Raw genomic sequence first — 25,308 nt, 5'->3', positions numbered from 1 at the left:
TATTCAGAACTGCGAAAGTGACTCGATCGAGCGTTTGCTCTTCTTGTTATATATTATTATAATACGGCACACAGCCTTCAGCCCAGATTGTGTTCACGTGAAATGTTAATTATATTTGGGCGGGAGATGCGAACTGGCAAACCGCATACAGTTTCGTTTGGGTGGCAACACTGAAGATACATTAATTAAGGCGTAACGCTTTTGGCTGTTTATATCGTAATCTGCGACAAAAAGACAAATCGTTGCTTCAGCAATGCTGTGATGTGACCCCTGCGCTGACCCTTTAAGTAATGGCGCCCATTGATATAAATCAGTTACACTTGGCTTAGTAAGCACGTTATTACACCCCCGGTATAGGGGTGTGTATAGGATTCGGTCGATGTGTTTGTTTGTTTGTTTGTGTGTTTGTGTTCGCATATAGATCTCAAGAATGAACAGACCGATCGTCACCAAACTTGGTGAACAGGTTCTATAGGTCCAATTCATTCTTCTTACTCGGCGTGACGTTATCAAATGGATCGGCTAGCTTTAGCCCTAAGGGGCACAACTCCGCTCATACTCTCTTCGCGCCGCCATATTGGATGCCGTCTTTGTTAGTTTTCTTCATTGCACTCTTGTTCTTTTTGCGTATTTCACTGTGTATGCAGACAAAATGAAGAAAACTGTGCATGCATGAGTCCAAAGGGGATCTGCCTTTTTAACACAACAGCACAACATAAAAAGTAAAGCAAGAATACATTATTATATTCATTTATTTATTCTTTATCTCAAATTACCATGCAGACAGTGCACCAAAATTCACAAGATAAAGCTCTCAAGACAGGCAAATGAGGTACAATGCAGCTCAGGTAACTACTGCAAAGTATAATTTTCAAAGCATCCTATCACAGTGTTCACTCTAAAGGCACAACCGATGGACAATTGTTGATTAGCGCACTGCACACAGCAAAAAATAACCAGTTATAATCGTCTTCTCCGCTCAGTAACTTCCTTCCAGTTGTCACCCTGATGGTAAACAACTTTAGGGATCCTAAAGTGTGCCTGCTGACTGCAGTTTTTGGCCACACAACGTGTCATTTTTACTTTTGTCGAGTCGCCACCCAACGCTCAAGCACTGTCAGAGATCGTGCAAGGCATCCAACATGGCGGCGGATGACCAATTCCAGAGAGTTACGACCCGTGATTCTCATACCGCGCGCGCCGAGTAGAAATGCTGTTGTTAACTTGAGTTTCTGCAATGGGCCTATACATTCCTGAGACGGTCCTTACAAAAATTGGGACCAGTCAAACACACGGTTAGGGAGTTATTGGTGGATTAAGATTCTACAAGGACTTATAGCGGGACATATTAATGGTCAAAGGGAAATAACCTTCTCAGTTGGTGGCAGTGAGAATGGTTATTTCCCTTTGACCAACGGGGGTGTTTTTCCTACCTCGGAGGAATTTCTTGTTTTACATGGCCTCATGAAGGAAATCAAAATAATTAGGCACCATGATGAAACACTTTTTAGAGTGTTGTTCGACCTTCCGCATCAAATAACTTGTTTCAGGTCACATCGGATTCTGGGTAACCCAGATTATAATTACATGTCTTTATATTAGTGTAGCAGTTTTCCTATTGTGTGGATTGTATGTTTGTTTACCCGGCGGAAAACCGTGAGAGTTGTAGATAAGAAACCTTGTCTCTCCTCTCTTTTACGATTCCTATCCTTTTTGATCCAACGATAACTTCGTCCGGCGATCGTTGTTCCCAATACTACGAACAATCATCACATTCCTGTAACATTATTAACCAAAATAACATCTTATGGTCACTAAATTACATCCATTAGATAACTTTCATCCAATCTCTTGTCATTCAACTTGACATTTGTCAAGTTTCACCAATGTTTATTAACCTGTATGCCGGTAAATCGTGTCCGCGCCACACAAATGGCCACCAACACTGAACTGAAAAGGGAATTACCTCCCTTGCGTCGTCTACTTTTGGTTACGATACCAATTATTCTCTCTTCTTTTGAAAGCTGCGGACAGCGATAGCGTGACAGATTGACTCTGTATGCCATGACTGTTCTAAACCTTCAATATCTAATTTTATAACATTAAACTTTCTACAAATATGGCTCTCCCGCCACATTCGTTTCGCCCAAGTAACATGCTCTCCCTTCAGCGATGGACACATTCCAGCCTGCCTTAATTATTAGCGCGGAAGAGATGCTTCACAGGGTAATTAGGTTTGTACAAGCGAAAACCTTATGTTGCTTTTGTTGGCTAGGTGGGAACAAAACGGCTGTTCAACTGTTTCTTGCGTTTTGTTATAATATGATAAGGTATGTATTTTTATCTTATAGTTGAATGAAAGTCTCAACAATTCTGATTAAATGTGTGCCTTATAATCGTATACGATTGGATGCGTCAAAGCAACATTTTCATTTAAAAGTTACTGTCCTTGACACTTCAATGTGCACGGAGCTCCCAGGGCTCCCTCAGGTATTTATTTATTTGAAATTATACCAAGTTTCATAGACCTTCTTGCAAGGAGTCGAAAGTTGCAATTTCTGTGACCTGGCAGGAAAGCGTGGTCCTCGATCAGGCTCACATCAGATCCCGCACGTGAACTATTTACGTCAAAAGCCAACATGGAAATCTATTCGTATCTGCGATGGGGAGAATTATTTCTATCTTGGCTACTTCACGTCAAGACATTGTGTTTGATTACGTAAGAGAATTGTAAAATATGGTATGTGGGTCCATTTTGGCATGCTGCACATAGCCTTCAGCCCCAGAACGTGATCACGGGAAATGTTAATTATATTTTGGCGGGAGATGCGAACTGACTAACCGCATGCCGTTTTGTTTGGCTGGCAACACTAAAGGTATAGTTAGTCACCTGTGAGATAGTTGTGTAAAGATTTCGACTGTTTATATCGTAATCTGCGACAAAAAGATAAATCGTTGCTTCAGCCATTATCGTGACCAGCACTGCATCTTTAATGTACCCATTTAATCGACATTAAAGTACTGTTGTCATCAAATCAAATCAAATCAAATTAACTTTATTATCTCACATGAAGAAATTGTAGTGGGGGTACATATAACATAATACGTTATTATAATGTTCTTGTGTTATTATGTCTTTAAGAAGTGTTTTGTCGTGCGTGTTTCAGGCTACGTTCTGCAGGGCTTAATCCTGTTCCTGTTAACATTCGTGTTGGCCATCGTCATTCTTCTCATCATGAACGACGTCAACAAGTGGATCATCTTGCTTCTGGAACTGTTATGGTACGTCTTGAATCTTCATCTTGTATGATTAAATGAGTGGATGAATACCAGTACCAGGTACAGTCATTGACAACCTCCTGTGGTATGTCTGGCATCGTCATGTTGTATGATTGAATGAGTAAATGACCGGTCCCTGTTGTGGTATGTCTTGCATCTTCATGTTGTATGATTGAATGAGTGAATGACCGGTCCCTGTTGTGGTATGTCTTGCATCTTCATGTTGTATGATTGAATGAGTGAATGACCGGTCCCTCTTGTAATATGTCTTGCATCTTCATGTTGTATGATTGAATGAGTGAATGAATACCAGTCCCTGCTGTGGTATGTTTTGCATCTTCATTTTGTATGATTGAATGAGGGAATGACCAGTCCCTCCTGTGGGATGCCTGGCATCTTCATGTTGTATGATTGAATGAGTGAATGACCAGTCCCTGCTGTGGTATGTCTGGCATCTTCATGTTGTATGATTGAATGAGTGAATGACCAGTCCCTGCTGTGGTATGTCTTGCATCTTCATTTTGTATGATTGACTTAATGAATACCAGTCCCTGTTGTGGTATGTCTTGCATCTTCATTGTGTATGATTGAATGAGTGAATGACCAGTCCCTGTTGCGGTATGTCTTGCATCTTCATGTTGTATGACTGACTGCATGAATGAATAACTGTACCTGGTACAGTCATTGGCAACCAGCTGAATTTTAATACCAACACAGAATCCGCTCACAACAAAATGTCTGTTACGGGTGTACTGTCTAAAGAAAATGAGAACCCTTGATATTAACCCAAAGGTGTTATGCATTTTTTACAGAAGTGTTATCGAGTCTGTGATTGGTTTTGGGTGTGTCCGCTGGTTTGGTGGCTAGAGCATCCAAAACAGAAATATCGTGGACAGAGTGATGAGAATGTGTAGCAAGATTGTGGGAAGAGAGACAGTTGAGTTCGACTGAGCTGTATGAATAAAGAGTTGTGCGAAAGGCTGGAGGGATTGTGAATGACAAGACACATTTACTTGCTCAGTACTACCAACGCTTGCCATCCAGCAGACGCTTCTGTGTACCTAAGGTAAGGGGCTCCGCTCACATATGTAACTTCAGCAAAACCGACAACGCACTGCACATTATCCCAGCCCGCTACACGTTGCATGAAAGGAAAACAGGCCAAGTACTCGTCATAATCCCTATCGCGGCATAAATAATAGGCAGTGCGTCGTCTGTTCCGCTGAAGCTGCGCAGGTATATTCTGCCCATAAGGACTGTCAGGGATAACACATCGTAAGGAGAGTGTTATACCTTTTTCAAATACGCTCGTATACAAGCATTGCATTTTCCATTCTGTGATATTGATGCTGCATGCTGTTTTAAGAGTTGATTATACGTATGTTACGCGTGATTGTTCTGAAAAGTGACTATTACATGATTGTTCTGAAAGTCTACTATTTATTTCATCGTAAACATGTAAGCCCTCATACGTGATTGTTCTGAAAGCTTACTATTTATTTCATCGTAAACATGTAAGCCCTCATACGTGATTGTTCTGAAAGCTTACTAATTTACATGATTGTTCTGAAACTCTACTAAAGGTAAACTTGCTTCACCCGTGAAATGTTGTCAGATATGGAACAATATGTATACCCCAGCCCAACGAAGTTGGAGGGGGGTATACTGGATTCACTTTGTCCATCTGTCTGTATGTATGTCTGTATGTATATGGAACAATATTTTGATACAATGATACTAAATCTTTAGTGATATTGATATTTATACCCCAGCCCAATGAAGTTGGAGGGGGTATACTGGATTCACTTTGTCCGTCTGTCTGTGTGTATATCTGTATGTAAATGGAACAATATTTTGATACAATGATACTAAATCTTAAGTAAAATTGATATTTATACCCCCGCCCAATGAATACAAACTCAACAAGTAATACGTTTCATACATTGAACATGTCTTCTTTATTGTTCTCAACTCAAAATTCAAATTAAATGTCCAAAGACAAAAATTTGTTATTATCTTCAAAAATGTAATGATTCTTCTTGAGTATTCCCAACTCAAAATTCTAATTACAGGTTTAATGGGACACATAGAAACTTTTGATTTTCCCTCTTTGCCATGCTTAGGTGGCTAGGTCACCAAAATGGATCGAAAGGCATGGCAAAGAGAGAAAATGGAAGCTATTTTTAGCCCCTTTAAAGACGAAAAGCACAACAAATAATTTTCACAAATAATAATAATAATAATACGAATATTTATAACGCGCACATATCTCACCAACAGGCGACTCAAGGCGCACATACACTGATATTTATACCCCCGCCCAATGAATACAAACTCAACAAGTAATACGTTTCATACATTGAACATGTCTTCTTTATTGTTCTCAACTCAAAATTCAAATTAAATGTCCAAAGACAAAAATTTGTTATTATCTTCAAAAATGTAATGATTCTTCTTGAGTATTCCCAACTCAAAATTCTATTTACAGGTTTAAGGGGACACATAGAAACTTTTGATTTTCCCTCTTTGCCATGCTTAGGTGGCTAGGTCACCAAAATGGATCGAAAGGCATGGCAAAGAGGGAAAATGGAAGCTATTTTTTGCCCCTTTAAAGACGAAAGGCACAACAAATAATGTTCACAAATAATAATAATAATAATAATACGAATATTTATAACGCGCACATATCTCACCAACAGGCGACTCAAGGCGCACATACACTCATTCACACACACGGAGACTTAAAGTCACTAACACACACACCATCAACCATTAAAATATGTACAGTTATTCAGGGTGGGATGGGGTGGGCAGTGTAGAATGCATGAATACAAATGAAACTTTTATTTTTTTTTATGAACTAAAAATTCAAGTGGAGAGGGGATGAGAGACGTGAGGAGATGGCCGGGGTTGCGAGATGGGTGGGGAGTCTGGGCAATAAAGTTCTTGCACGCGAGACAATAATTATACTTCTTTTTGTGTGTGTGTGGGGGGGTATTTTGTTTATCAACTCTCTCTCTCTCTCTCTCTCTCTCTCTCTCTCTCTCTCTCTCTCTCTCTCTCTCTCGCTCACACTCTCTCTCTCTCTCTCTCTCTCTCCCTCTCTCTCTCTCTCTCTCTCTCTCTCTCTCTTCTCTCTCTCTCTCTCTCTCTCTCTCTGAATATTTTTGTCATCCTAAATATGGGGGGGGGGGCAAAAAGACATGTTTACCCCCCCTCCCCCTCCACCCCAGGAACAGCAGCTTGCCCCCCCCCCCCCCCCCCCCAGTTTCCGACGCCAGTGCACTGAGTACATACGCACACACACACCACACATACACACACATGAAAGCTAAATTTATTAGCACATCTCTGTTTTCAGTGACACTTGTTTTTTTATTACACAGCAACCACCAGAATTTTGTATATGAATTATTCAAATGGTTTGATAAAGTGTCAGTTGATATGAACAAACCTCCCCCACCCCCTACACCTAAAATAAAGGGAGTGGAGAGACGGATCAACTCACTTCAGAACAATCATGTAAATTAGTAAGCTTTCAGAACAATCACGTATGAGGGCTTACATGATTACGATAAAATAACTAGTAGACTTTCAGAACAATCATGTAATAGTCACTTTTCAGAACAATCATGTAATAGTCACTTTTCAGAACAATCACGCGTAACATACGTACGTATGAGCGTGTATTTTTACATTTAAACAAGTTTTGACGAAATGTTTTAACATAGAGGGGGGAATCGAGACGAGGGTCGTGGTGTATGTGTGTGTCTGTCTGTCTGTCTGTCTGTCTGTCTGTCTGTCTGTGTGTGTGTAGAGCGATTCAGACTAAACTACTGGGCCGATATTTATGACATTTGACATGAGAGTTCCTGGGTATGATATCCCCGGACGTTTTTTTCATTTTTTAGATAAATACCTTTGATGACGTCATATCCGGCTTTTTGTAAAAGTTGAGGCGGCACTGTCACACCCTCATTTTTCAATTAAATTGATTGAAATGTTTGCAAAGCAATCTTCGACAAAGCCCGGGGTTTGGTATTGCATTTCAGCTTGGTGGTTTAAAAACTAATGAGTGAGTTTGGTCATTAAAAATCGGAAACTTGTAATTAAAAAAAAAATTTTTATTAAACGATCCAAACACAATTTCATCCTATTCTTCGTCATTTTCTGATTCCAAAAACATATACATATGTTATATTTGGATTAAAAACAAGCTCTGAAAATTAAAAATATAAAAATTATGATTAAAATTAAATTTCCGAAATCGTTTTAAAAACTATTTCATCTTATTCCTTGTCGGTTCCTGATTCCAAAAACATATAGATATGATATGTTTGGATTAAAAACACGCTCAGAAACTTAAAACGAAGAGAGGTACAGTACGATCTTTATGAAATTTGACATGAGAGTTCCTGGGTATGAAATCCCCGAAAGTTTTTTTCATTTTTTTGATAAATGTCTTTGATGACGTCATATCCGGCTTTTCGTGAAAGTTGAGGCGGCACTGTCACGCCCTCATTTTTCAACCAAATTGGTTGAAATTTTGGTCAAGTAATCTTCGACGAAGCCCGGGGTTCGGTATTGCATTTTAGCTTGGTGGCTTAAAAATTAATTAATGACTTTGGTCATTAAAAATCGGAAAATTGTAAAAAAAAATAAACATTTATAAAACGATTCAAATTTACGTTTATCTTATTCTCCATCATTTGCTGATTCCAAAAACATATAAATATGTTATATTCGGATTAAAAACAAGCTCTGAAAATTAAATATATAAAAATTATTATCAAAATTAAATTGTCCAAATCAATTTAAAAACACTTTCATCTTATTCCTTGTCGGTTCCTGATTCCAAAAACATATAGATATGATATGTTTGGATTAAAAACACGCTCAGAAAGTTAAAACAAAGAGAGGTACAGAAAAGCGTGCTATCCTTCTTAGCGCAACTACTACCCCGCTCTTCTTGTCAATTTCACTGCCTATGCCGTGAGCGGTGGACTACGAGTATACGGTCTTGCTGCGTTGCATTGCGTTCAGTTTCATTCTGTGAGTTCGACAGCTACTTGACTAAATATTGTATTTTCGCCTTACGCGACTTGTCTTTTGTTCTGGAACCCAGAAGGTTCCTGCGGAACAAGTTTAGCTTTGTTGTACATGTAGGTTTTTTTCCTTCTACTCTGCATTAAACCCAATGAACTTATTTTCATCTATTTGCATTCATCACAAATTGTCTTTAAAAATTGAAGGTCACCCACTATATATATTTTCTCAGGTCGTTTATCTTACATTTATGTCAGAGAATGTGTGTGCTTGGTGACTTTGTGGCCAAGGTATTGGCTTTTTTTGTGTGTACAAGGGGTATCAACATCCACACACTCAAACACACATGGTTTCAAACTCGGGCACACACTGCCATACACATTTTTTTTTGTTTATTTGTTGCTTAACGTCCAGCCGACTACGCAGAGCCATATCAGGACGAGGAAGGGGGGGGATGAAGGGGGCCACTTGTCAAGCGATTCCTGTTTACAAATGCACTAACCCATTACTTGTGTCCCAGCAGGCTTTAGTAAAACTAAATTAATACCTACTGGAAGATTACCAGTTTCCAGTATGTTAAAATAGGCTTAACCTATCTACTGCTGGACTTACATCAGAACACTAACAGATTAAACTATACATGAATCGCGAGACAAGCGGCAAGAGAAGAGATTTTTGGAAAAAATACAGGTGAATGAGCAAGAAGGCAGAAAAAAGAAAAGAATTCATGAAGAAAAAGAGAGCATGACAGGAAAGAGGAACCAAAAATCTACCTAACAGCAAACTAGAAAGCTCCTGCGGTTCCAAAAACAGGAGGGGCCTTTAATTTCATAACCGCAGTGCCCCACTGCGGGATGCCATACACATAAGCGCTTGGGATAATAACAACATGTACTCGAACAATTCACTGATCTGTTTCCCATCTCGGCAGCTATAACCTGTTCTTGGTACAGTGGAACCCCCCTTATTGTAACACCTCAACAAATCTGTGAAAATCAGGTTTTAAAAAGGAGGGAGTTTTAAACTGGGGGGAGGGGGGGGGGGGAAGGGGGGGATCCATTTTATAAAAATACACTTTTTTTGCAGGCCTGTTGTCCTGACGGCTGTCATCGTGGCCCTGGTACAGCTTCTGCTCGCCAAGTATTTCTTCCTCCAGGGCAGGGGCGTGTACCTGGCGCTCAACAATAGGTAAGTGCGTGTGTCATAGCTTGGCTGAGCGTTCCTGCCAATGCCAATAAGGACCCGGTACCCGGGGAAGGGACGTTTGATCTCTTGTCACCCCAGTGCTCATTGGTCGATTTGCCTGACATTTGGCAGTACATATACCACACTAAGGCTGTTATATTTAGGGGTCGCTATTTCTCGTAACTCAAGTTGTTGTCACTAAACAACATACATTTCGCCAGACCTGAATACAGGCATGAGAATCCTCCTCCTTCTGGAGGAATTCCTCGTTTTGAACCTCTCTAGGTGTTCATGTCTGATAATCAGCACAGTATATTAACTTTATAGCTGTAAGCAACACTCCTAATGTGTAAATACGTGTTCCTTCTTCAATTACATCATTGTAACGGAAAACATTTTCAAAATGTTGTGTTATATAAGATTTGTCAAATCTTATTTCCTTCTTTTTGACCATTTTCTATTCTCATGTCTGAATCAAAAAACTAGAATTGTAGGTTATTAGAACGTTTGTTAGGCAAAAAAAAACACATTAGTCTCTTTACGGTAACCCGACCGACCTTATTTTTTCCGCGCGACCCTAGACTTTTTTTTGGCATTTAGGGAAAAAAAAATAACGTAAAAATATGGTTTTTTGGAAAAAAAACAAAAAATTCCGACCTACCGACCCTATTTTTTTGGCCTATGTTACCGTAAACAGACCTTTTTTTTGTGCCTTATTCACACAACAAAACGTTACAGTTAGTAGTACGTCGACCCAATGGTCGTTTTAGTAGACAGACAGAAAACAAATGTATGCTACAAATAATGAACTTATATATCTGTTATCCTACATACGTGAGAAAGACCACTCATTAGATAACAATATCCTTCAAACCACACGTGTCGTGTCGTGTCAAATTAGCCTGGCAGGCGCCTGCTTTTTTACTGCTTATGACGCAAAAATCACCGAGACAAACGTCATTATGATGTTTTCCCTGGAAGAGTTTTTAGAACTAGCAAGTTAGGCTATACTTTCTAAAGTGACGTTTCTTTGCTTTGACGTGAAATATTGCACGAGGCTTTGGAAGAGATCGAGGTTCCAAAAGAAGCGTCTTCAATGTGTACGCCTCGACTGCGGGACCTTTTGAGTTTGTTTGTTTGTTTGTTTGCTTAACGCCCAGCCGACCACGAAGGGCCATATTATCAGGGCGGTGCTGCTTTGACATATAACGTGCGCCACACACAAGACAGAAGTCGCAGCACAGGCTTCATGTCTCACCCAGTCACATTATTCTGACACCGGACCAACCAGTCCTAGCACTAATCCCATAATGCCAGACGCCAGGCGGAGCAGCCACTAGATTGCCAATTTTAAAGTCTTAGGTATGACCCGGCCGGGGTTCGAACCCACGACCTCCCGATCACGGAGCGGACGCCTTACCTTTGGAATAAAACACACGTAAGTACAGTATGTAGGATAGACAGAATACTACATGGCTTGCGGTGTCGTACCAGATTTACACGAGTTGCTTTTTCAAGTATTGAAAAGCTCGCTTTCGCTCGCAGTTCAATATTTAAAAAAGCAACTCGTGTAAATATGATACGACACAGCAAGCCATGTAGTATTCTCTATATCTGCCCCCTTAAAAGACCACTGGGTCGACGTACTAGTAAATGTAACGTTTTGTTTTGTCAATAATAAACGTTCCAATAACCTAAAAAAAAAAAAAGGTGTGGTTACGGTAACCCGACCTACCCTATTTTTAGGGGCCGACCCTATAACTTTTTATTACATTTGTCAAAAAAAGAAACAAAAAGAAACAAAACGAGTGCAAAAAACGCAATGAAAGCGAAAGCGCCCGAGTCGCACACTTATTACCCTGTCAAGTAGGTTTAATTTGTACACATTAGAAAAAAAAGTTTAAAAAAAAAAAGTGATTGCCTACCTTCCTACCCTATTTTTTTTTGGCTATGTTACTGTAACCACACCTATTTTTTTTTTGGCCTAACCTATTATTCTTGTTTTTTAATCTGAATTTCGGAACGTTGGCAGTCTTTCTGTTTTTGGATTTCTATTCTCAAGTCTGATACACTGTCTGGCCTATGTTTGCAGGAGTTTTTACTTCAACTTTACGTACTTTATGTTCTTCTACAACATCTTCCTGGGTCTGGTGTCATGTTTGTTGCGTATCCTCAAAGCCATGTTCTTGGGCATCGTCTTCCTCAGTCGCCTTGACAACAGCACGCTGCCCAGACGCTTCGAGTTCATCGACCCAGGTTGGCTCAGTTTCTCGATCACTCTATACGACGGCGTTAGTCTGCGCTCGTCTCGGCGAAGCATGCGAACATAGTTACACGTTGATAAACACCAATTTTGTTTACTTCTGAGCACATTGCCAGGGTAAAAATGACATATCTATATATTTGTATATTCAGGAGAAAGAAAAAAAGTCATTTGAAGCGATATCAACACATTTGAGTCCATCTGTCGGCCTGAAACTAAACCATCAACACTGAAAACCTGCCATCACTAAGATTACAAGTAGTAAGGCTTGGCTAGCTCAAACCAGAACACCAAGACGGATTGCGCTCGTCTCGCCGAAGCATGCGAACGTAGTACAACATTTGCAAACACCAATTTTCTTTAATCGGAGTAAACATTACATAACTACATAATGTTTGTATTTAGGAGAAGATGAGGAATACAATGGAACCATTTTCAAATGACAAAACTAATTAACTTATTTAAAAGAGTCAAACATTGATTGATTACAGTTTCGATCAATTTGGTTACAAAATGGGGTCATGGCAGTGCTGCCTCATCTTTTACGAAAGGCTGAGTATGACTTCATCAAAAAACATGTACAGGAAAAATCACTTTGAAGAATGTGTATGTAAAGTGTCATGACGTTCGGTGTAGTAGTTTTCTCTGAAGCGCTCTACACACACACACACACACCATCATCCTCGTCTCGATTCCTGGTCTATGTTTAAAACATTCAGTCAAAACTCGACAGAACGCAAAACACGCCGTGCCACGCAACACTCTTACCTAAAGGTGGCCCTGATCGAGGGTGATAAGCTAAAACATGCAGAACACCCAGGTTGCTCCAGCCACTCACCTCTCAAGACGGATGTGTGCAGGTTTCAAGGCCTACGTGGGCTACATGCAGATAGAGGCGGCCCACACCCACCCCGTGGTCATCATCTTCACGCGCGTCATGATGCTGGGACTGCAGCACAAGAGAGAGAGGGTCAGGGCTCAGGAGGGCAAACTGAACGCAGAGGGCACCACACAACTGAACGAGGCCAAAGAGGGCGCCACACAACTGAACGCAGCCAAAGAGGGCGTCACACAACTGAACGCAGCCAAAGAGGGCGCCACACAACTGAACGGATCCCATTGCGCGAGCAACGAGATGCAGCTGAAGACACGCGAGAAGAGCGTTCAGCGCGATGATGACGTCATCATACAGGGTACGTTATAATATCCTTTGCCGTGCTTCCTGGGTTCACCTGTACCCAGAGACACACTAAAATCATTGTAACTCTGGAACCATTAAAGGTATCGTTTTGAAATTTTAAGTATCTCTCACACACCTAATTTGCTCTCTGTCTGCAAATTTTTAGTGTGTACATGACAAAACATTAAAATTAATTGATTATGTTAATTAACATAAACACTACCGATTGCGCGGGTTTACGCAAACCCATACTTTTAAAGAGTAGTAGTGATTGTAACTATCCCTCTGCCGACGGCGCGGGTTCTGCTACACCCATAATTACCAAAGCGGCGGAACAGTGTCTGTCTGCCTGTTTGTCTCCAAGAGACTGTCTGTCTCTCTGTCTGTCTGTCCGTATCTCTCTGTCTGTATGTCTGTTGTCAGTTGCTCTGTCTGTCTGTCTGTCTGTCTATCCGTCTATCTGTCTATCCGTCTATCTGACTGTCTGTCTATCTGACTGTCTGTCTCTCTCTCTCTCTGTCTCTCTCTCTCTCTCTGTCTCTCTCTCTGTGTCTCTCTCTCTGTCTCTCTTTTAGCTCTCTCTGTCTCTCTCTCTCTCTCTGTCTCTCTCTCTGTCTCTCTCTCTTAGTCTCTCTCTCTGTCTCTCTCTCTGTCTCTCTCTCTTAGTCTCTCTCTCTCTGTCTCTCTTTCTTAGTCTCTCTCTCTCTCTTTCTTAGGCTCTCTCTCTCTCTTTCTTAATCTCTCTCTCTTTCTTAGTCTCTCACTCTCTTTTTTAGTCTCTCTCTCTCTTTCTTAGTCTCTCTCTCTCTCTTTCTTAGTCTCTCTCTCTCTCTCTTTCTTAGTCTCTCTCTCTCTTTCTTAGTCTCTCTCTCTCTCTTTCTTAGTCTCTCTCTCTCTCTTTCTTAGTCTCTCTCTCTCTCTTTCTTAGTCTCTCTCACTCTCTCTTTCTTAGTCTCTCTCTCTCTTTCTTAGTCTCTCTCTCTCTCTCTTTCTTAGTCTCTCTCTCTCTCTCTCTTTCTTAGTCTCTCTCTCTCTCTTTCTTAGTCTCTCTCTCTCTCTTTCTTAGTCTCTCTCTCTCTTTCTTAGTCTCTCTCTCTCTTTCTTAGTCTCTCTCTCTCTCTCTCTCTTTCTTAGTCTCTCTCTCTTTCTTAGTCTCTCTCTCTCTCTTTCTTAGTCTCTCTCTCTCTTAGTCTCTCTCTCTCTCTTTCTTAGTCACTCTCTCTCTTTCTTAGTCTCTCTCTCTTTCTTAGTCTCTCTCTCTCTCTCTCTCTTTCTTAGTCTCTCTGTCTCTCTCTTTCTTAGTCTCTCTCTCTCTCTCTTTCTTAGTCTCTCTCTCTCTCTTTCTTAGTCTGTCTCTCTCTCTCTTTCTTAGTCTCTCTCTCTTTCTTAGTCTCTCTCTCTCTTTCTTAGTCTCTCTCTCTCTCTCTCTCTCTCTTTCTTAGTCTCTCTCTCTCTCTCTTTCTTAGTCTCTCAGTCTCTCTCAGTCTCTCTCAGTCTCTCCCTCTCCCTCTCCCTCTCCCTCTCCCTCCCCCTCCCCCTCTCCCTCCCCCTCTCCCTCCCCTGCAAGAAGTCGGTGAAGGGAGAAACTCGATGCACCCACTGAAGTAGCGCTGTGGGTTTCCCTGAACCCACCCCGTCGTTAGAGAAATAAACGGTAAAAACCTTCTTTCAAATGTATGGGTTCAGACAAACCCGCATCGTCGGGCGTGTGTAGTCAAAAGCGGCATCCGGCAAAGGTTAAATCGCCTCAGTTCTGTACAGGCTTTTAGGTGGGATAGGTGTAGCCTTCCACTTGGGTTACACACTCCACGAGTTTGGTGCTTTCTATGCTGTTTCCTTTTTGTGCTGTATTCTTTTAACTTGTAAATAGTAAATCTCCACAATTCTACACAGGCGTTTACAGGGGAAGAGATAACCCTTCCAGTAGACGATTTTTGGGAATAACTCTGTCGGGTTTGTATGGGTTGAGGAAGAGTGACCTTTCCCTCTTGCAAAATCTCTGCCAAACATTGGAGGGGCCAATCACTAGCGATGGGAGTGTCGGAAACACGAGGACGGGAGCACGCGTTTGGGAATACACACTATACGGCATTGGTGGTTTTTGAGACGACGGGCGCAGTGGCGTGGTGGTAAGACATCGGCCTCCTAATCGGGATGTCGTGAGTTCGAATCCCGGTCGCTGCCGCCTGGTGGGTCAAGAGTGGAGATTTTTCCAATCTCCCATGTCAACTTATGTGCAGACCTGCTAGTGACTTAACCCCCTTCGTGTGTACACGCAAGCAAAAGACCAAGTGCGCACGGAAAAGATCCTGTAATCCATGTCAGAGTTCGGTGGGTTATAGAAACACGAAAATACCCAGCATGCCTCCCCCGAAATCGGCGTATGCTGCCTGAATGGCGGGGTAAAAACGGTCATACACGTAAAAATCCACTCGTGCTAAAAACATGAGTGAACGTGGGAGTCTAAGCCCATGAACGAAGAAGAAGAAGAAGAAGGTGGTTTTGGGGGTTATTTTGCCAAGTTAAGTGTATTACTTTTGCAAGGGGCTTAGAATTAGTGTAGGATCTGCATCATAGAAATATCATTCTTGGTACCTTCCGCATCACATCTCTTTGTCCTCTTCCCGCAACATGTACACAAGGTGGAGTTGTCTGTGTGCAGTGAGCGTGTCCGAGCGGGTGTACAAAAGCGAGGAGGAGCGGAGGAGGAGGGAGGCTGCACGCTTCAACTGGCACGTCATGTACACCCTCCTCCACAACCCCGACATCCGGGTCATGCGCAAGGGATACCTGCAGATGCTACGTCAGGCCAGGCTGTTCGGCGTCCATATCGCAGTCTCCGACAGGCAGGCCGATATTAACTTCGACAAGCTTCAGCAAGACATCACCGACGCCAGGGAGAAGTACAACCCCACCGCCAAGAAATCCAAGGACAAAGCTTACGATGATGACGCCCACAACGACGACGTTACGGAGACTGAGATGGTGGACGTTGAAGCGGGTAAGGGGGACGTGAAGAAGACGTCAGTTGTCGTGTTGACCAAGACCTGGACTCACGACGAGCTAGACGTCTCGGTGACTGAGATAACGCACTGCTGAAGCGGACCGGCGAGGCTCAGAAAGTGATGGGAAAAAATTCGTCTCCACAGAGTCAGAATGGGAAAGCAATACAAGAGCTGTTTCCCATGCTGCTGATCCACCATTTGCTCACAAGGAGATGACGTCTGTGAAGCTATGAATGACTTCTGTGCACCTGAAGCAAATACATTATACGTGTATATAGCTGTTCTGATGAATCAATCAATCAATCAATCAATCAATGAAGCTTATATCGCGCATATTCCGTGGGTACAGTTCTAGGCGCTCTGCAGTGATGCCGTGTGAGATGAAATTTTATACGGCCAGTAGATTGCAGCCATGTCGGCGCATATTTACCTTTCACGGCCTTATTCCAAGTCACACGGGTATGGTAGACAATTATTAACTGTGCCTAAGCAATTTTGCCAGGAAAGACCCTTTTGTCAATCGTGGGATCTTTAACGTGCACACCCAATGTAGTATACACGGGGGGTGGTTCGGACACCGAAGAGAGTCTGCACACAAAGTTGACTCTGTGAAATAAATTTCCGCCGAACCTGGGATCGAACTCGCGCTGACAGCGGCCAACTGAATACAAATCCAGCGCGCTACCAACTGAGCTATATCCCCGCCCCGTGAACACGTGGGGAAATTCGGGGGCTGTGATTGGATGGTCTCTTCCGATCATCAAAGCATAATGCTACGGAAGTCGGCCATTTTACTCAATATCCAAAAGCATATTGTCAATAACAAAGACGCATGGTTCCGGTTTACCCATCTACCACGCGGCGATGTTTCTATCGACAACAGCATACACTGACAACTTGAAATTCCTCTTCAGCTTTACAAATGTCGATAGCATACCCTTTTCTGCTAACTTCCCGATGAAACAGGACTAAACCAATTATTTTCTGTCCCTAAACACCACAAAATGCCCAAAGTCGAAAGATGTAGTACAAACAGGGGAGTAAAACGGAACAGCCGTTTTTGTGTGCCTGTGTGAGCTCAGTGCCGACTAACACAAACTCAGTTTCGCATTCGGCTTTTCTTATCTCCACACTAAATACAACCCATGGCACTAACATTCATGTGGTCGTTTATAACTTAGGTTGAAAAGTTCGCTTCATGACGAGACAAGTATAAATGCCATTCACCCAAACTGAAAACTTCTTGCCGTCTGCTCGCGTTGTACGGATTAGCTGTTCTCTTCTCCTCCCCTTGTTGCATCCTAGTTCTTCAGTTGTTTCTAGTTTTCCGTTGATGTTGTGTTTTGGTCTTCTTCATAAGTAGTCTTGTTCAAAATGAAAAAAAATCAAACTTCTTTTTGTTGTATGCGAATGAACTAATATAAAGCTGTTTAACAGCTGTGTTGTCAAATCGAGTTTTTTTCCAAAGTCAGTGTGGCGCCTGCTCAAAACTAATGCGCATAAGAAACGGCGTCTGCTATCAAAACCTGAGATCAACGCATCGACTCAAAAACTGTCATTTTGTAAGTTTGGAACAACAAATCAAGGTCAGAACAGCTATATAATCGCTATTGTGTTTTCAGCGTAGCAATAGGGTCCGATATTTAGACTCGAACAAGTATAATGCGACTCGTCTTCGACTCGTCGCATTATACTTGTCTCGTCTAAATATCGGACCCTATTGCTACGCTGAAAACACAATAGCTGGTACTCTTTACGTTCAAATCCCCACACACTTTATTACGGACGTAAACAGATACGAACTCATGAGTCGATCTTGCCATGTCACCAGTTGTGAAGTAACGCCGCTTCATTGTATATGAATTTGAAGACATTAGAATTACATCATGAAAGGGTGGAGCCAGGAAGGGTGAACACGAGTATAGAGAAGACAGCAAAAGTGAACACAAAACAGGTGAAACCATGAAGAGTTAATCATGTATGTGCAGTTTTACCTTTTATGAAACGCGAACAGCTGCATCGGCTGGCTGTTCTTCATCATCCAGTCGCCACACCTTCCAAAAGAACTTTTCGATTCATTTACAGCGAAAGCATGATACTAAAATCGATAATCATAATTGTCAGTACAGGGTGTGTCAAACAATTACAAGAGCGCCCTTATTGTATGCATGGCAAGTGGAGTACATTCACAACGTACATGTCGTTGCACAGAGCAACATGTCATGTGTTTGTTTGCAAACAACCAATGTTCAACCATTTATACGTACCATGTTTTATTGTGCAACCTAACAAAAACACAATGCTGATGTGACAGGGGAGGCTACCGCTCCTTTCACAACGTCAACACCTGTGGTTTGTAGAGTTCTGTTTGTGATGGGGTCTGGTGGTTTCCGATTGTCTGTATGTTCATGGAAACCTTCGGGTTTGCATAACAGTTTTTATAGGGCTAAGAAATTAGCCCTAACATTTTCAAACCTGTTTGATTGCACTTCGCTTCCCGAGGTGATCGTAGTGTTTCGGCACTCGGTTACACTGAAAATAGACGAACTCCGGAAATAACTCTGTCGGGTTTGTATGGGTTTCAAAAGAGTGAATTCTCTTGCTATTAGTGAGGCAAACTTTCCACACGTACTCCTTGTCCCCGTGTTTCAGACACACCCCTCACTAGTGAGTCGTCTATTATGTCAGATGGGACAATTTGCCTTCATAAAAGCAAGAGCATTCTGCCTGGATTTTGGGTGAATGTTTGAAATGGGTAGGGCGCACACTCCCCATAGACACGGGTTTTTCTTTTTTTAATTGGGGACCATGTCAATTTAAGTAACAGTGTTCGAAATAGTGCACACAAGCACTCAAACATATACGCACACACGCACGTTTACGACCTAATGCAAAGGATATCACTGGAATATCATAATTCTATGCTTCCGGAAGCTATCCTTATAATAAACAAGAAATTCCTGCGAGGTAGGAAAAACACCCCCGTTGGTCAAAGGGAAATAACCATTCTCACTGCCACCAACTGAGAAGGTTATTTCCCTTTGACCATTAATATGTGCCTCTATAAGTCATTGTAGAATCTTAATCCACCAATAACTCCCTAACCGTGTGTTTGACTGGTCCCAATTTTTGTAAGGACCGTCTCAGGAATGTATAGAACCTGTTCACCAAGTTTGGTGACGATCGGTCCGTTCATTCTTGAGATCTATATGCGAACACAAACACACACCCAAACAAACAAACACATCGAGTGAATCCTATACACACCCCTATACCGGGGGTGTAAATATCAGAAGTTGTAACAGTAACAATTGAAAGTCAGCAGAGACTTTCTTCTGAGTTTTGTTAAAATCCATTAGCAGAGCAAAAGAGAGAGAAAACGTGTCCCGGACGGGACAGATTTCAAAGATTTCTATTTTCGGACATGGCAGATGGTGAATACTTTAAAATAGTGCTTAAAAAGCACACACAGTGCATATTTTTCAGACTACGATCACTTTTATCTCGTCTGATGCCATTGTTCAACATGGGGGTAATGGTACGTTTTGCAGGTTTGTGAACAATTGTCACGGTCAATTGTTATCATTTTTTTTTTAAATGTGATCGCGGAGATTGTTTCATTGTTTGGTTAAAATCAATCGGATGCTTCAGAAAATATATCCTACCATATAACCACGTCATGTCCCAAATAGATACTAGTTCTGGGTACAGAAAAACCAAGTTAGCATAGCATAGCATACCGGCACGGTTGGCCTAGTGGTAAGGCGTCCGCCCCGTGATCGGGAGGTCGTGGGTTCGAACCTCATGACCCGTCATACCTAAAAATTTAAAATTGGCAAGCTAGTGGCTGCTCCGCCTGGCGTCTGGCATTATGGGGTTAGTGCTAGGACTGGTTGGTCCGGTGTCAGAATAATGTGACTGGGTGAGACATGAAGCCTGTGCTGCGACTTCTGTCTTGTGTGTGGCGCACGTTATATCAAAGAAGCACCGCCGTGATATGGCCTTTCGTGGTCGGCTGGGCGTTAAGCAAACAAACAAACAAACAAATAGCATAGCATAGGAAGTATATAACATTCATGCGAATTGAGAAACTGATCTCATTTGAGCCTACAAAAACGTCATTTAATTACGCTATTTCCAGCCATATCTCAAAGACACGTTAAAATAATTCAAATAGAAACACGTCATTACAACAAACGTAAATCAGGGATCAATACCACTTCCAAAATAGGACCTGTGGTTTTAACTGAGATACCCTGTGCCTGCCGTTGGTTACACCCGGGTTTAACTTGCTAGTGTTGGTGTCGTCCATTTTGCGTGTTATTTTGCGTGGTGTAGCTGTGCTTGACAAAGCATGGTGGTTTGTTGTACAAACGTTTTTTTTGTTACATTTAGTCAAGTTTTGACTAAATGTTTTAACATAGAGGGGGAATCGAGACGAGGGTCGTGGTGTGTATGTGTGTGTGTGTGTGTGTGTGTGTGTGTCTGTCTGTCTCTCTGTCTCTCTGTCTGTGCGTGTGCGTGTGTAGAGCGATTCAGACCAAACTACTGGACCGATCTTAATGAAATTTGACATGAGAGTTCCTGGGTATGATATCCCCTGACGTTTTTTTTCTTTTTTTCGATAAATACTTTTGATGACGTCATATCCGGCATTTTGTAAAAGTTGAGGCGGCACTGTCACACCCTCATTTATCAATAAAATTGATTGACATTTTTGCCAAGCAATCTTCGACGAAGGCCGGACTTTGGTATTGCATTTCAGCTTGGTGGCTTAACAATTAATTAATGACTTTGGTCATTAAAAATCTGAAAATTGTAATTAATATTATTTATTTATAAAACGATCCAAAATTACGTTTATCTTATTCTTTATCATTTTCTGATTCCAAAAACATATAAATATGTTATATTCGGATTAAAAACAAGCTCTGAAAATTTAAAATATAACTATTATGTTATGATTAAAACTAAATTTCCAAAATCGATTTAAAAACATGTTCATCTTATTCCTTGTCAGTTCCTGATTCCAAAAACATATAGATATGAATAGAGATATAGAAAAGCGTGCTATCCTTCTCAGCGCAACCGCTACCGCGCTTTTCTGGATTGTTAATTTCACTGCCTTTGCCACGAGCGGTGGACAGACGATGCTACGATGCTTGCGGAAAAAATGCAATGCGTTCAGTTTCATTCTGTGAGTTCGACTGAGCTTGACTAAATGTTGTATTATCGCCTTACGCGACTTGTTTGTTTTGTCATGATGCGTGCAAGCTGTGTCAACAATCAGGCGTGTTTGGGTGTACATATTTGGTAATGTTGCCGATATCTTTTTACACTAATGTTTTCGAACCTGTGAGAGCAGTGTTGCTTGAGTGTGTCCAGGTATTAGATTTGAAGGGTTTCCGGTTTTGAGTCTCATTTGCATATTAACCCGATGACGAGGGTAACGGCCTCTGTCTAATCAGTACGTTTCTGAGTCTTGAAAGAAGAAGTAACTTTTTGTTAGTGTAATAGGAAGCCCGTTGTCTAGAGGTGTAATTTTCAAGGATTTTTGCCATGTGAAATACTGTAATAGGTTTTGTGTGCTTCGCTTCGAGGAACAGTTCCCGCATGATGGCACAAAGGTGAATATTGTTCTTGTTTAGTTAAGACTTGTCGTCTGCTAATGTTCCTTTCTTTGTTTGTTCGGTCAACAAAGCTTCAGTGTGCGTAGTTGTTTGACAGGTGTTGTAATGTTCTTCTTTGAATGTTGACAGTTTGGGAAGGTACCATTTATGTTTTTGTGGTAATTGTAGTTGTGTTCAAATACGGGGCACGTGGATCAGATGGGACTGTTATTGTCGCGGTTATATATTTCTTTAAAGAACAAATTGGGAGATTATGGTGCTTTGGGAATTAAGGGTTGTTAGCCATTTTGTATGTTATCAAGTATGCTCAGATTATTTCTCAGTGGTTTCAGGTGCATGTCGGTTGAGTTTGGGTCTACATTTTGGTTGATGTATTATGTCGCAGGGTTTGATTGATCGTTTATGTGTCAATTGATACTGTATGATTGTAAGTGTTGATATCATAATCCATGTGATTGATACTGTATGATTGTAAGTGTTGATATCATAATCCATGTGATTCATGTATGTTTGTGTGTTTCTTTCTTTCTTTATTTGGTGTTTAACGTCGTTTTCAACCACGAAGGTGATATCGCGACGGGGGAAGGGGGGGAGATGGGACAGAGCCACTTGTCAATTGTTTCTTGTTCACAAAAGCACTAATCAAAAATTTGCTCCAGGGGCTTGCAACGTAGTACAATATATTACCTTACTAGGAGAATGCAAGTTTCCAGTACAAAGGACTTAACATTTCTTACATACTGCTTGACTAAAATCTTTACAAACATTGACTATATTCTATACAAGAACCACTTAACAAGGGTAATAAGTGAAGAATGTTATGGGTGAGAAAAGGAAAGTAAAAGGACTTTGGGGAGGCAGAAATAGAGAAGAAACAAGAAAAAGATCCTAATTAGGTTCACGGCATCGAGAGTGATGCGACCTTCTCTCAGAAGTTAGTAGAGAAGGCTCCCCCATCCACCACCCGGGGGACGCGCCTCTACGCCAATTAGGGGGCGCGAGGATGTTTGTGTGTGCTTACAAGCAATTTACCGAACACGTAACCACAAGATTGATGGTGGCTGGATAGTTTTAGTTAGAATAAATAACCAGTTAATGTTCTTGTGTTTTTTCGCGTCAACTTCTTTGTCCTGACTGCAAGCGAGTCTGTGTCGTGGGTTTTTCCTTCCTGAAACTGCACATGCAACCACATACCCCATTCAATAACCAAACAATAACAATAACAGCACTTTATTGTCCATTAAAATATTACATACAAATGGAAAATTTTCTTCGGCTGCCTGTAAACGATTATAACAACAATTTTATAGGACAACACACATAAAACATAAAACATAGGTTCACGTATGTAATAACAAGCACGCCAATCATATTTCCTATTACTCTGACCTAAAGTGCTGTCCGTGTCTTTAAATTCAATAAATGTACAGATAAGGTCGAATGTCTTTAAGACTGTCACAATCAAATATAAAATTGCACTATCTAAATTTACCCTCTCATATCACAGGAGTTGGGTTTCACAGCATAGCAATCACATTACCCTCGTTTATCTGAATCTTGGCATATGTCATCATATTCAAAATTCTGTGACATAAAGTCTGTTCGATTGATTTCTCTTATTATTTTTACAATTGTTTCAACACACTCTGAAAATATAACATGCAAAATATTAGCTAAATATATCTGTTGGTCAATCGGTGTCCTTAATTACATGGATTGATACACAGTGTTAGGAAACGCTACCGTTGCTGAGCTTTGGTTCGGTTTTGTGTGTTGCATGTAGTTGACTTGTTTGTACTTTGTGGGAAAGTACCGATATTATATTTTGTAAACACAATATTTATGCTTGGACGAGAATGCAGGTGAACTTTCTAGTCCTGTCAAAACAAGTTGTTTACCATGCTGTTTTAGTCGTGAGTTCGTGGCGTTCGTTCGGATTAAGTGCGTCGGCGCTTTTGATGTACGTCATAAGAGAATGTCGCTAGTTTAGTCCATGCACGGCTCGTATAATGTAGTTGTATCATGTTCGGTCTGGAATATTCTCGAGATTGAGTATTTACTATATATGCCAGCGCGATTTGTATGTAAAATAGCTTCTATTTGAGTTCTGCTACGATGTGCAGTTGTATGTATTGAATGCTGAATAAATCCTCGAACTCAATTTGACGAGTTGTTTTCTGCTGCTGCGAAGACGGGCGACGTAGAATAAAAGAACACAACTATACGGCATTTGAGAACTTGTGGCAATCTCAAGTGTCGTGTAACACACAGACTGAGGCTTGACAGTCGTCTGACATGTTCTTCAATGCATCCCCAAGAAAAGACGTTTTCTGAAACACGTCTCTTCGTCATTTAAATTATCTATGTTACCCTGTCGTATTTGTATTAGTGTGTGTGTGTGTGTGTGTGTGTGTGTGTGTGTGTGTGTGTGTGTGTGTGTGTGTGAAATAGAGAGAGAAAAAGATTTGTGTCTGCGTGAGAGAGAGAGACAGACAGACAGACAGACAGACAGACAGACAGACAGACGCCAAGAACAAATTTCTGGTGAAAAAACGTCAAGATTGGCATCGGCACTTTATTCCACCGAAGGAAGAAGCAACAAGTTTGGTGACGATCGGTCCGTTCATTCTTGAGATCTATATGCGAACACAAACACACAAACACACAAACAAACAAACAAACAAACAAACAAACACATCCAGTGAAACCTATACACACCCCTATACCGGGGGTGTAAAAACAACTGAGCCGGTTCAAAGATTCGAAATGTGGCCTTTCTTCTCAAGAAAGCGACATACAAATCAAGCAATTGTAAACGAACAAATATTAGAAAATACAGCCCCTAAATGTTAGATGTATACTTCTACAGATCTACCCTGAAGTCCGTTAAAGAAATAAACAAATGAACAAGAATTCAAACACACACGCTCTCTCAGCACGTTGTTCGTACAGCAACAACAAGAAGTCGCGTAAGGCGAAAATACAACATTTAGTCAAGCTGCCGAACTCACAGAATGAAACTGAACGCACTGCATTTTTTCAGCAAGACCGTACACTCGTAGCATCGTCAGTCCACCGCTCGTGGCAAAGGCAGTGAGATTGACAAGAAGAGCGGGGTAGTAGTTGCGCTGAGAAGGATAGCACGCTTTTCTTTATCTCTATTCTTTTTAACTTTCTGAGCTTGTTTTTAATCTAAACATATCATAACTATATGTTTTTGGAATCAGGAACCGACAAGGAATAAGATGAAATTGTTTTTAAATCAATTTCGGAAAATTAATTTTAATCATAATTGTTATATTTTTATTTTTCAGAGATTGTTTGTAATCTGAATATAACATATTTACATGTTTTTGGAATCAGAACATGATAAAGAATAAGATGTCTTAGATGAAATTGTTTTTGGATCGTTTTATAAAACTATAATTTTAATTACAATTTTCAGATTTTTAATGACCAAAGTCATTAATTAATTGTTAAGCCTCCAATCTGAAATGCAATACCAAAGTCCGGCCTTCGTCGAAGATTGCTTGGCCAAAATTTCAATAAATTTCATTGAAAAATGAGGGTGTGACAGTGCCGCCTCAACTTTTACAAAAAGCCGGATATGACGTCATCAAAGACATTTATCAAAAAAATAAAAAAACGTCTGGGGATATCATTCCCAGGAACTCTCATGTCAAATGTCATTGAGATCGGTCCAGTAGTTTACTCTGAATC

The 25,308-nt window shown here is 41.0% G+C and overlaps 1 protein-coding gene across 1 annotated transcript in view; it reads left to right on the top strand.

Annotated features, from left to right (window-relative positions):
- The window catches only part of LOC138983553 (receptor for retinol uptake stra6-like), a 61,931-nt gene extending 45,688 nt beyond the window's left edge, over positions 1-16,243 (top strand). Inside the window, exons 15-19 of the mRNA XM_070356823.1 lie at positions 3,168-3,282; positions 9,412-9,513; positions 11,603-11,766; positions 12,634-12,966; positions 15,616-16,243. Coding sequence (XP_070212924.1) covers positions 3,168-3,282; positions 9,412-9,513; positions 11,603-11,766; positions 12,634-12,966; positions 15,616-16,052 — 1,151 coding nt within the window. The 3' untranslated portion in view covers positions 16,053-16,243. The remainder of the gene's footprint in view (positions 1-3,167; positions 3,283-9,411; positions 9,514-11,602; positions 11,767-12,633; positions 12,967-15,615) is intronic.
- The last annotated feature ends 9,065 nt before the right edge of the window (positions 16,244-25,308 follow it).

Source organism: Littorina saxatilis, linkage group LG13, assembly GCF_037325665.1.
Source record: "Littorina saxatilis isolate snail1 linkage group LG13, US_GU_Lsax_2.0, whole genome shotgun sequence".
Classification (NCBI taxonomy): domain Eukaryota; kingdom Metazoa; phylum Mollusca; class Gastropoda; order Littorinimorpha; family Littorinidae; genus Littorina; species Littorina saxatilis.
Note: the sequence above shows the minus strand (reverse complement) of the source record. Positions and strands in the feature narration are given on the sequence as shown.